The 13,480-nt window shown below is 41.5% G+C and overlaps 1 protein-coding gene across 7 annotated transcripts in view; it reads right to left on the reverse strand.

The window, feature by feature from the left end:
* Positions 1 to 13,480, reverse strand: part of PHACTR1 (phosphatase and actin regulator 1) — a 323,130-nt gene that overhangs the window by 74,843 nt on the left and 234,807 nt on the right. For all 7 annotated transcript variants that reach the window (XM_063325904.1, XM_063325902.1, XM_063325903.1 and 4 more), the window contains one exon: positions 4,834 to 4,914. In XM_063325904.1, coding sequence (XP_063181974.1) covers positions 4,834 to 4,914 — 81 coding nt within the window. The remainder of the gene's footprint in view (positions 1 to 4,833; positions 4,915 to 13,480) is intronic.

The raw sequence follows: 13,480 nt of genomic DNA on the forward strand, positions 1-13,480 counted from the left end.
TTTGACTGAAATCATCAGACATGACACAGAAATATACACCCTAAATCTGACTGAAATACACACCCTAAATCTGATTTCACTTGGGGAGCTGCTCGAGTACAGCAAACAGATCAAAAATGAAGATAAAATAATCTGCAGAATGAAGAATATCTTAGTGTGAATTAAGCCTGGATCAGAGACATGCTTGACAACCAGATATAAAAGGCAAATTACTTATTATTCTTAAAGTACTAAAAGCTATTCTGGTTAGCTGACACACAAATGAAAAGAATCCTGGTACTGCAGTTATTACATACACACAGATGAATCGATCAGTCTTCAGGAGCTGGCTATGAGTTTAAAGTTAATTTTGCACTGCAATAACATACGTAATCTTTTGTTCTCACGCTTGCTAAATCCTTTGCTGTGTTTTCACAGACCCTGCTGCTACTTAGTGGAGAATGACTTTCCCTAAACTCATAAGCTTTGATAATGTCGGCTCAGAGTGAATCAGTTGGATCTGAATGGGACCAGAGAAAGCGGCTTGACCTCTGCAGCAAGTGGGGCACATGAAGGCTGCTCTTCTGTTATGGAGGAGGGTCCACACACACTAAGTCACTGAAGAAATAGGACCTCAGAAGAAACTCTCTCACTGTGCCTCTTCACTCTGAAAACCTTGGACTAGGGAACTTCTTGCATGTCTGAGAAGTGCCATGCTCATGACCTCCTTCCACAGACAAATGGCTAAGGAAGTAAAAATGAGGAGAGTTTGAAATCCTGAGTTATTTTCCACTTCCGGTTGTCTCCTTCAGTACTTGCTTGTTCTCAAGTAACACTGTCCAGGCAAAGATTCTCAAGATAGCAAAGGTTAGGAAAGCAGAGAAAAATCCATGTCTTTCTCTGCAATGGCCCCCATGGGCAAGGGGATAGAAAAACGAGTGGTTCTTGCACATGGTCAAGACCTGTCCCCAGGGCTGTTTTCTAGCCTTGGTGGCTACCTTAGCACAGTGGCTAGGATCCTCCTTGATTTCAGTCTCTAAGCAGACTTCTGATTTTGTGGGATCCCATGGAGCTTGGGACACACTGACATTTGGATGTCCTCCCTACTTCTCGAGGAGTTCAAATCCTTTCACCATATTGAAACTGCAGCACAACTGGCTCTCTGGTGGCTGCCATGCCTTCCTCCTTTCTGCATTACCAAAGCCACTTCTTCAAACTCATGCTCACATACTGCCACAAAACCTGCCTTAGCATGTAAGTGCCACATTTCCAAATCCTGCCAGGAGTTAGGTAACCTGAAATTTGGGTCTAAATCCATCATTTTGATTAGATAGAGAGTACAAAAATACAAAAGTATAAAAGATGAAGACTGCCCATGCTTCCTTGCAGAACCATTGCACCATCATCTCTGTAGCAAGCAATCAGTACACACTCATATTCAGAAACTTCTCACTAGAGTGTCATGGTTTTGGCTGTGATGGAGTTGACTGTCTTACTGGAAGCTGGTATAGTGCTGTGTTTTGGATTTGGGATGAGAATAGTCTTGGTGATACACTAATGTTTTTGGTTGTTGCTAAGCAGTCAAGGCCTTTTCTGCTCCTCACACCACCCCACCAGCGAGTAGGCTGGGAGTGCACAAGAAACTGGGAGGAGACATGTCTGGGACAGCTGACCCCAACTGAGCAAAGGGATATTCCATGCCACATGATGTCATGCTTAGTCTATAAAGCTGGGAGAAGAAAAAGGAAGCGGGGAATGTTTGGAGTTATGGCGTTTGTCTTCCTAAATAACCGTTATGCGTGATGGAGCCCTGCTTTCCTGGAGATGGCTGAACGCCTGCCTGCCGATGGGAAGTAGTGAAGGAATTCCTTGTTTTGCTTTGCTTGTGTGCACAGCTTTTGCTTTACTTATTAATCTGTCTTTATCTCAACCCAAGAGTTTTCTCATTTTTACCCTTCTGATTCTCTCCTGCATCCTGCCATGGTGGGGAAGGAGTGAGTGGCAGCGTGGTGCTTGATCGCTGGCTGGAGTTAAACCACAACACTACAGGCAATCTCATCTATGTTCAAATGAAAGAAGAGGTATCAAAATACTGCAAGTAGATTTAATTCTTTGACCGACACCATGGAACAATGGGCAATTCTAACGACAGATGCTTTTATGACAGTTACACCTTAATGTGAAAAATCAAAGCTGTTTATCTGTGCGTGGGAGCAATGGTATAGCAAAAATGTGAATTCTTCTAAATGCTGTGGTATGTTCTGAGTTGCAGGTGGAAGCTGTATTTTTAACCTCCCATCACTGCCTGCCCACAAACTATTAGAACACCAAGTGCCTCATCAGATACTTCTTCAACTTACTATTTTTCCCAAAGTACACAGTATTTGAAAAAATTACAACCTTTGTCTACATTTTCAGAAGACTCAAGTCACGGAACCCTGGAAATGGAAGATGACAGAAACAGATTCGGTCATGGGTCTGGCCCTTGCCAAGCTCTCCGCAGTTCAGTCTGGAGTGGTTTCATTTGACTAGTTTAAGCGTGGGGGTCACTGAAGTGATAAAAGCATTTCTTGGTTCCCAAATATAGCAGCTGGACTGCAGTAACTCTCCCATGTGTGAATACTGTGACTTAACTGCGCTCTGCTAACTTGCACCTGCTGGATGACACAACGTCCTCTGAAAAGCCAGCAAATCCTGAAGCAAACAGGTCAGAGCGTAATTTTATACAGCAGGTGAACAAACTCGCTAATTCTGTTTTTCTTCAACATAGAAGATACAATAAACCCAATGCTAAGCACATTGCAAGCTCCAGAATTTTTATTCTTGGGTCAGTCTAATCCATATTAAGTTTCCTTTGATCTGTATGGATTTTTTTAAGAAAGAAGGTGGCAAAATTACTCATTCACAGGCTGATTCTGTCTGCTATGTCCTCCTCTTAGGAAAGGGAGACAAAGAGATTTAACATTATGGCTATGCCTATTTTCTGTGCAAGATGCCTCTTGGCATGGAAGGTGCCACCATCACCAAATAAAGCCTTCTGCTATGAAGTGATAAAATCTGCTGTGTTTTCTTGAAGGCTTAGAGATTCCTTAACAGGAATTACAAGGAAAATGTTACTTCCACTTAAGGTTTGCAGTGAGATACAGTATCCCTTATTAGAATTACTCTTGGATTATATTGCTTTTGCTCTACAAATCTTGCCTTACTCATATCCTTATATCATCAAAGCTACTTGATCACTGCTACCATACTTGTGTATTACCACTTTCTTCTCTGCTCTACCTCTTTCTTTCAAGGAGAGGTACCAATTCTTAGCTTCCTGTGTTTGCAACCAGCAGGAAATAATGTAGGATACTGAATAAGAATTCCAGCTGTTTTGCATTATAGTTTCCCTTTTAGTGGCAACTGACAGTGAAACAGTCCGATGTCTCTGCTTTTTGCACTGGAAATGGGAAGAAGCAGCATGTATTTCATACCAGCTTTTTCTAGGATGAGAAGGTGAAAAATGACTATAAAGAGGAATTATTTTTTCAGACGAGGACCTCCAGACAGCTTAGCATCTGCTTCACAAGATGACACAGAAGACTACAAACTACAGCATTATTTGCTTAATGGAGAAAGTTGTAGTGCTTTGGTAGCAAAGCAGGGGAAATCTCCCCAAGTTTCAACACAGAGGGCAGGGTCAGGCTGTAGAGGAAAGATTTTTCCTGGGGATGCCTTCAGGTGTATGCAGGGGGTGGGTCAGAAAGCAGCTATGTGTGGAATGTGAGGAGGGTACACTCTGGATGGAAGTGTGACTGACGACTGACTTCTGGGGTGGCCACGGCACTGAATGCGGAGCTATGTCCTGGCCTCCCCTGGGCTGCGACACACTTGGTGTGACAGCCTGGACTGTGCCTTGCTGGCCGCGGGGATGCCTGCCTGCTTTGATGCCTGCTCAAAGCCCCATCCAGCCTGGCCTTGAACACTCCCAGGGATGAAGCATCCACAGCTTCTCTGGGCAACCCGTTCCAGTGCCTCACCACCCTCACAGTAAAGAATTTCTTGCTAATATCTAATCTAAATCCACCCTCTTTCAGCATCTGTGAAAGTATAACTTATATTGATTTCTAATAGATTTTGTACTGGTGTTGATAAAGACCTTGTATTATTAGGCTTTAAACCCCATGCATAAGTTCCATTGAAATTAAGAGGCAACTTTGGAATGTCTTTATATAGTTTGCTGAATTCATTGCCTTAGTTATTGACAAGGGAAGCAGCCAAACAAATAAAAGCTGTGGTTAAAGATGTAATAGATGTCAAATATGTGTTGCATTACCAGTGTAAAACAATGGTGTTTGTAAAACAATGGTGTTTTGCATAAATAATACATTAGCAACTCAACAAAATTAATTATCCTGAACAAGGAATTATTATTATGTCTTCTGAGCTGTTTCGAGGGAATGTGCACTGTTCTGTGCTTGCCTGTATCCAAAACCTTTAAATGTTTCCCTTTTCCCCAACAGAAAATCCCAGAGTGACTCAACCAGGCAATGACAACACAAGCAGGCACAGACCCACTCCATCTCCCCTGCAGTCTGGATGCCTCGCTGTTTTGCAGCGACTCCTGCACGATGCTGTGATTTATATTTCTACTGCTTTATATTTCTGATTAGCTTTCCATTTTATTTGCTAGATAACCACCACATGTATCTGATGGGGAGGGTCAGCCCACAGTGAAATCGAAAGAGATGTTTGGAGACCTTATTCTGCACAGTCCTGCAATTCCTGACAGTTCTTAATGTTACAATAATGTAATATCTAGCCATAAAACTATATAGGATGTCAATTTCATATTGTGAAAAGAACACTTACCTTTATCAAAAATTTCTTTCAGCACTCCTCGTTTTATAAGCTCCTCTCTGCTTTGCCTCATCGATATTTTTCTTTCCAAGGCTGTAAGCAAAGGAGAAGGGTCAATATAAACAGAAAAGAAGGGAAATGACTGTTTTAAAAGGCTCTATGCCTTTTAAGGCATTTAAAAGATGCCTTTTTCTCCTCTTCAAGTCATTGGCAAATTAGCATCTGAAAATAAAGGCTACTGGCAGTCCAGAGAATCTGCCTGCTGCTGTGGCGTGGCTGTTATTGACAGAAATGGCTATAGACTGACCGATCTGAGGGCATGCCTGCACTCCCTTTGCTTAATTTCGACACATGACCAAAGCACTGCTGCAGAGCATTAGAGACAGCAAAGGGAGAAAAAGGCAATTAGTGCAGAAACTGGAGGGGTAAGGTAAGAAAGAAGGCAATGTGAAGGATCACCCCAATGAAAGACATGGCCACGGATTGTCCCTAGTCCACGGCAGAGGACTCATACCTCTGCTGCCCTGAAGCCAAGGCTTGTTTCCCACTAACTCCAGTGAGAGCAGAGCAAGGTGTTCGGGACAGTGCGAAAAAGGAGATGCTTAATGGATCCTTCTTCTCCCTGGAGGGGGGTTGTCCCCCAAAAAGGTGTAAATGAGGGGAACTCCATAAGAGCCACTGCAATTTACACCAGATTTGAACAGCTTGAGTCCTGTATTGCCTGCTTGGAGACCGTGGTCACTGGGGCGGCAAAACGACATAGAAATTTCGTGTTTGTTTAGTTCGGCAGTAATTAAAACAATGTCCAATTAACCAAAACGCCACAAAGGACATGCATTCAGGCAGAGAGCTGAAAGCCAGCAAGCAAGGGGAGCAAGAAGTGATGTGCAGGAGCGGCTGCGACTGCATGCGTTCTGCGAGGAACAAGCCTCTGCCTGCCAAAAAAGAGGCACAGTCAAGGGCGAATCGCTTCTGCCATATGCTCCCCTATCAGACCCAGCGCAGATGCATGCACACACAAATGAACTGGGACTTAGCATCTCCTGCCTGCCCAAGGCAGATTTAAAGCAAAAAGAGGCTCTGAAACCCTCTCTCCGTCCCTGAAAACTTGCGGAGGTAACCTTTTCTGGCACTGCTGCCCGGTGGCTGCTCCCCAGGGGCACAGTATACTCGGTGAATTAGCTATGCTTATACTGACACACTTATACTGACACATTGCAACTTATTTGCTGTCAGATGTGTACAGCTTGGTACATACAGGGCCGGCTCTGCTTCACCCTTTTCCATAGGATAAATTTAGGTTTCCCCATTTTTAGAATCAGTTTTGAATACGCATTCTTCAGGACAGAGAAGGTCAGTAGGTGCAGTCAGTAGCTAATAAAAACCATGGTTTCCCCTAAACACACCCTCAACTTCAGCATCGATCAGAATTAATGGCAGGTCCCTTTGCTAAGGCACAAAACCCCACACCCATTAGCCAGTGACACGGTACGGTTTTATTTTGGAGGCTGTTAACGTAACAGCCACAGCTTTTTCCAGAGTACCTCAGCCCCATTTGACAAAGTTCTTCAGGCACCTCACTGACTTTCAATGAAACTTTGATTTCTAAGTTTCTAATAGGCTTTTGAAAAGAAATACTCAACAATCAGACTCTGGAGTCACACTGCAGACTGCTCCCCAGCCTGCCTTTTCCCTGCACTGGAGGAGCCCTGTTCTGGTATGGTATTTAAAGCTTGCCCCCCTTCCTCCTTAATACCTGCCCCCACCCCCTCCAAAAAAGCCCAAACAAGCTACAGCTAACTCCCGAGCTTTCTCCCACCAAAGAAATTGTTAAAACCCTGACTAACTTTAAAGAGCAACTTGGTGGCACCCAACAGCTTTTCCGATACTTTTGAGAAAGTATAATTTTCTGTTAGTGTGAGCAGCACAGAGCGTCCAGTCTGTCCGAGCTTGTTCTTCAGTGGGAAATCAAGTCGGGCGAAACTGCAGCAAAGCAGCAGTTTCTGCACATAGACAGCAGCCCTGCTCACAAAATAAATTCACAGACAAACACCGCTTTTTCAGTACTTTACCTTAAATAGCTAAGTAACAGATCCATATTTTACATTCAAATTCACTGGCCCCCACCCAGGTTCACCATCTCACCCTCCTGCCTAGTCAACAGCTGGCTACACAAGGTAGCAGCATTACTACTGACTTCATGGCTAGGAAATCCCACCACATTATTAAAGTAGTGGTAAGAAACACAGTAATTTTGTGGATTGGAGATAAGACTTCTGGCGGATCAAGTGCTAAGCAGGGCATTTTTAAGAAGTGCAGGACAGCCTCTCTCAAAACCATTGCTGGGGAAGACACTCAATTATTGACCAAGACTTCTCAAAGTCATGGACTATTTATGCAGTCTAGCAGAATTTCAAAGACAGAATACGTATTTTTGGAAGACTACATACACAGGCTTTTCAGACACTCCCTTTTAGTTGTAATCTGCTTCTGCTCAAGAATGAAAAAAACCCACAACCCTCCAGTTTGAAGCTCAGACTAAAACAATTTTTTCAGTTTCTAAATCCTTTCTAAGTAGGTACAGGACTTAAAGTATTAATTATTTTCCTACTAAGCCAGTTTAATTAATAAGATATTTAGAGGAAGGGCATGCTGGGCTAAGAGCAGCACTGAATGATAATAACAGATGTTATACTAAAACTATGGAACATGCTGCCTTCCTTTAACACATATCTTCCTCCCAAACAAGTCCCGTACATTTAAGTGCATAAACTGCTACGCTGCTGCTGGATCAGATGGAAAAAAATCACAAGCACTTAGATGCAGAACTCATTAAGATCTAACAGCCTGAACAATGAAATGTTTCACTCGGTCTGGATTTCTCTGGCAAAGATTGCCAGTTCTTTTACGAAGGATTTTCTTTTCAAGCAAAAAGCTGATACAAAATAAATTCATTCACTCTCCACTGAGAAGGGATCCATTCACAGCAGAGGATAAATAAAAACCTCTGAATTAATCCTTGATTCATGTGAACCTTGTAAATTCTGTGATGGGGAAAAATTAAATATAATTAATATTTAACAAAAGATGTATTACTTCATTAGTGATTTTCCTTGGTGATTAACCTCTTTTTTTTTCTATTTGTACAATCTTCCAGGAGATTAGAAATAAGCATTAAGCCCTTTTTATGGCATCTACTTATGCCAGAAACTGGTTATCTTAATACATTCATCCATTCTTCAAGCAACCTCAGTTACTAGTTTATAGAAATGAGCGTATCCATATTTTATGGTTTACGTGTACAGATTTTGCCAGTATGCTCTGCAGTAAGCTGTTTCTTTTGAGCTCTGATGAAGAAACAGTGGGAAATGTTTTTATTAATGTTTCTGAGCTGGTGTTTTTGAACTTGTCCCTCAGGAACAGCACCCCTCTGCCTTTCAAGCAGAGATTTTCTCTGTGGCAGACCCATTAAGATCAGTAAAGCCTTGACAGGGTCGGGAGGATTTCCTGCCCCTCCGTTCTGGAAATCAAGTACAGTTTTGTCTTTATTCCTTTAATAAGCCTTGCGCTTCATGATGGCAGAGATTGTGGGCTACTCCTCCAGCGGAGAAGGTGAAGCTCGCCACTGCTTCTGTGCCAAGTGCTTCTGCTGCTCCATTAACCAGCCAAAGAGGCATTTATGTAGTCAGGACCTGCAATCTTTCTGTCCTTCCCAGGCCTCCCTCCAAGAGCAAACCATCTCAACGAACTCTTCCAACCTGCACCTATATGAGAATAAACCGGTCCCCTTTGCATAACTTGTCCTGTTGCTGCTTAAACCAAGGGACAGACTAAATAAACAAGTCCTGCCCTTTCTTCTCATCTGACAATCGAAACTAAGCCCCAGTCTGTGCTAGCCAGTTGAATCTTAACCTTGTTTTCTTCTGAGGTTGCCCTTGGTCTTTGTCTCAAAAAGCACTGGGGGCTGCTTTGCATGAATTCTTCCTTTCAAAGGCCACTATAATTTTCATGATGATTTTAGGAAGCAAAGGTCATTATAGGAATGGAGCTTAGAGCGGGAGCTTTCTGGTGTACCAATTATATATGGATACAATAGGCAGAAATTTGCTTTGCTAATAATTCAGATCTGAATAATTAAAACTAAGTAAACCAATTGCTTTGCACAGTGCACAGATAAACAACCATCAATATTTCCTTTAGACTTGTAAGGAAGGAGAGGTTTTCAGATGTGATGGATTACATATCAAAATGTGTTACATCATCTTGAAATTCTTCCAACTTAGTAGACTTTCTTGATAATCAAATAGAGCAGGATTTGTCTAATACAAATTTTTATAGTGTGGGCTTCTGCCTCCAAGTTCGCTTTCTTATATATTAAGAGCAATTCTTGGTCATCATTGACATCAGCCTAACGTAAGCATCTAAAACAGTCTGATCTGCACCTTAGAAGAGCCTGTTAGTCTTTACTGACCATAAAGAAAACTAAGGGTGAGTAGCTGAGATAAAGATGCACAAAATTAGGGCTGAATCCACTTCCTGAAATCTGATTACCTGACTCAGATTACCACCTAGAAAGGATTAGTAGCCCCTTTTTGTCTGTGATGTCAACACATGACATTTCTTGCTCTGACTGTAGCGTAGCACTCCTATTCTATGAGATTACAAAATAAGTGGACAACATCAGCAGGGAAACTATGTGCGGCTATTAAAAGTTAAGCTTGATTTTTAAAAAAAATGTTGCAAATACCTCTCCAAATCAGGTGCCGCTACAGTAGTTGATCAAATAAATCCCTTTCAGTACATGAGTATTTTGGAAAACTTCAGTGGCATGTGCTATGAGACAAACTAATAAAACAGGAACAATACCCAGCATTGATGTCTCACTGGAGGAGTAACTCAAAAGACTCTAGAAGCAAGCTAGTATCTTTGCAGAGGTGGAAAAGTGAGACACAGACAAGTTGAAACAGCTTGGCTCATCACCTCCTCCATCAGTAGCAAAGCATTAACAGCAGCCATTCTGTGGCCAGTGGCCAACATGCTAGGCAAAGAAATGATCCTTCTAGACCTAAAATGTGTTAATCCATAATTAAGACAAATAAAATAATAGGAAAAAAAGGCCAAAATAACAACCAAGCTCTATTAGTTTTATTTTATTAATGGTCTTGTAAGTACAACTGGATTTATTTTAGATGATGACTGCTTAAAACACAGAGAAAAGGATATTAGCGCGCCTTCCTTCTAGTCAAATTCAGATCAACACAGGACACTGGTCCATCTCCAGTTGGAAGCACTGGACGAGGAGCATGGTAAACCTTCATTAGTGGCAAGCAACTCTGTGAACTCACACAGTAAAAACAGACTTGTTCCTTTGAGAATGCAGGATCAAACCTCAAATCCCTAGTTACTAACGAGAAGAGTTTAAGAGGTGTTACAGTTGCCGCGCCTGGTAACTACAGATAAAAATTGAATTCTCTCTTCCCTATTGATGGTGAAAGAAAGTAAAACTAGGGAAGAAGCTGAAATCAGCCGTAAGAAAACCCGGGATTTATACTGATTATTACTATATGTAAACTGCCAGAGGACAGACTCAGGACGAAAATGGATGCAAAGTCAAATGTGTAAATAAAGAATTGCAGGAATTATTCAAAATACTGCAAACCACATTAAGCAAAGAAGATTGCAATAAAGTAACGCAACTTAGAAACACAGCATACGACCAAGAATTCAGCAAAAACAGGGAAAGGCAGAGAAATAAAATCTGAACAACTCTACCATAATTAACAGAAGGAACTGAACTAAAGAAATCAGAAATCTAATCCAAGAGCAGATGGTCTGTAATTTTTTCATATAGAAGGACTGAAAAAAATCAAAGAAGCTGCTTTCCTAGGAAGAGAACTAAATTTCAAGCTAGATCCAAAGAAACCAAATGTAACGATTTCACAGGCCAAACAGAGCAAGCCTGGAAGAAGATGAATACATGAAAACATGAGATAAAACAAGAAGTCTCGACAAATATAACAAAAGGTGTGTGTTTGAAAAAACCTAAGAAAATGGTAGTGAAAAGAAAATGAGACTGTAGACACCCTTAAGAAAAATGTTACCACCCTCAACTGCCCAGCTAGTAAACAGCAAAGCAGAACTCCACCGTGTCAATGAACTGTGATAGTCTTTTGGAAAGACTCACATTTTCATCCCCTTTCTACATAATTGCTTTTCTTGTCACACTTGAGAAGTACTGTAGAGCAGAAAGCTGACCTGAATATTGACAAAAATGAAGACAATACATTCCTCCTGTTCTTCTAACTGCAGCACAGCATTTTCATTAATTCCTTGGTCAAGAACGGGAAAGCTGAGCCACCAATAGGTATTGCTCTCCACAACTTAATCAAAAATGATGCTCTGTAGCTTAATTAAAAAAATTTGCAACAAGGTAGCGTAACGTATCTTAAAGTACCCTGCTCTGCAATTACACTGTGATTGCAGCACAGAAAGCCATACCCTGGACATTCTGAATATATATAATTTAGGTATCAAAAACAGTAATGAGGGGGTGGTACTGACTTATGTGAAGGCTTTCATCCAAGTAAGAAACCTGGCAGGCTTGAACAGCCCATGCTGAAGTCCATACTGCTACCAGCACCCTAAATAGCTATAGCTAGATTAAAGATAAATTGAGCATAGCTATTACCACCACAGTTCTTACCGCAACGAAGCTATGTCCTAAATGCCAGCAGAAGGCAGCTGACGCAATCCATTCATGTTTTCCCATGGACCACTAGCGGATGAAATGATGGTTTCTCCTACAGGCTTCTACGTTGCATCATGCAGAAGTTGTAGCATCGAAGGAACAGTAAAAATATGGGTTCTACTCATCAAGCCTTTGTAACCAGGCAAGATGAGTGATGCCATCTGAAATTACTATGAAGAAAGAAATACGTAGGAACATCAGCAGCAGCTGTACATCCCAAAGAACGCTTGCTTTTTATAAATGAGTCAAATTGCTTTAGGCACCTTGCTGTCTCAGATTTCTGCACATACGACAAACACCAACTATGCTAAACCAAACTAGCAAAGAGCTGGGTGAGATGTCTGCAGTGTGTTTCTCTTATCCTGACAAGATGGTACCCATACAGACGATACTGCAGCAGGGATCTGCAGTGTCATGTGTAATGGCGGAAATGTCTATTCGCAATGTTCTGCTACATGACACTTCAAGGGACCCCCCTCAAAGCAAAACCCAAAGCACCTGCATGGTGGGCATCACTAGAATAAGATAATGACTCCTGTGACTCTCTACAGCTGAACAGAATTCTCTCCAGAACAGAGTTTACACATGGGATATAAATAACCAGGCAAGCTGCTGCTTTTGGATTTGCTCCTCATCAGACAACACATCCAGATGGCAAAATACAGAGCACAGTTTACAGAAACAACTTTAACAGATGTCAGGAAACTAGATCCTCCAGTGTAACTTTCAGAGGGTGAGGGAGTCACTTTTCCTTGGACAGAAAAAGGGGAAAAAATATTAAGATAGAACCAAAACAGAGGCAGGCCGATGATAAGAAGGGAGGAGGAATGCTTGGACAGATCACTAGGAGACGATAACCAAACTACTGGCCAGTATTTGGTCCCCTCGTTTGGCAGCTGGGAGGATCACCTTGCTGATAGAAAAGAGAGCGGTACTCAGTAAGCCAAGCAGCACAACCTTTTTTATAGCAACCACAAACTGCTGTGCAGGTTGTTTTACAGCTTCAGTTTACCTTTCAGCTGTAACTTTACAAACATATATTGCCTGGTACCCACAGCCAGAAGATGTGTAAAAACAGTGCTTTACTCCCTAATGAAATCTCATCTTGGGTACAGTGAAGAAAGCTTGATCTGCTGGATGTTTTTATTTACCCAGATCGGGACTTGGGATAACTTAAAAGTTACCTGCCCATTAACCAAAGTGTGTATTTACACATACAACTCTGTTGTAGTAAATTACAGTTTAGGAAACAGTTCTTCCACTTGTACTGGAATAATTAGTACACAGCAGCCTCCCAAACAGAAACACAAAGCAGATGGATAGTTGCCTATCTGTGTCCACGTGTACACCTATTTGAAATAAATGTTACAAAGCATAGCTTGCAACTAAGAAATACCTACTTAAATCCAAAGTTGGCTTAGAACCTTTTCGAGAGAGAAGCTATTAAGATTTCAAATACTCCTTGGAAACCATCACTACTTTGTACAACCAGAAAACCTCAACTAAGCACACACAAATTAAAAATGCATTTGTTATCAGAATGAACTGGCATCAACCCTTCAACACAGACCTCTGTTAGGAGCCAAACAGGAAATCATTCATTTAATACTTGATTATAGAAATGACTGAATCACAAAGCAACAGACACTTCCTCCAAAATAAGAAGATTCCTGAATTGCAGCTGTCACATCATCCAGCAATTATCTTTGGATGATATTTCCAGCTTGTGCAATGGCACTAGCTAGCTGGTACATAATAGACTTAATTCTGAAAAAACTGAAAAGTGTCTGTAACACCATTGTCTCATCACCCAAAGTAGCGCAGTCTACTTTCTGGTTTGGAAGCTGATAATAGTTTAAGCTACAGTAAAGCCACAGATGTGCAACTTTAGTGTGTTTTATGCATTTAGAG

The sequence above is a fragment of the Chroicocephalus ridibundus genome, chromosome 2, assembly GCF_963924245.1.
Source record: "Chroicocephalus ridibundus chromosome 2, bChrRid1.1, whole genome shotgun sequence".
NCBI classification, from domain to species: domain Eukaryota; kingdom Metazoa; phylum Chordata; class Aves; order Charadriiformes; family Laridae; genus Chroicocephalus; species Chroicocephalus ridibundus.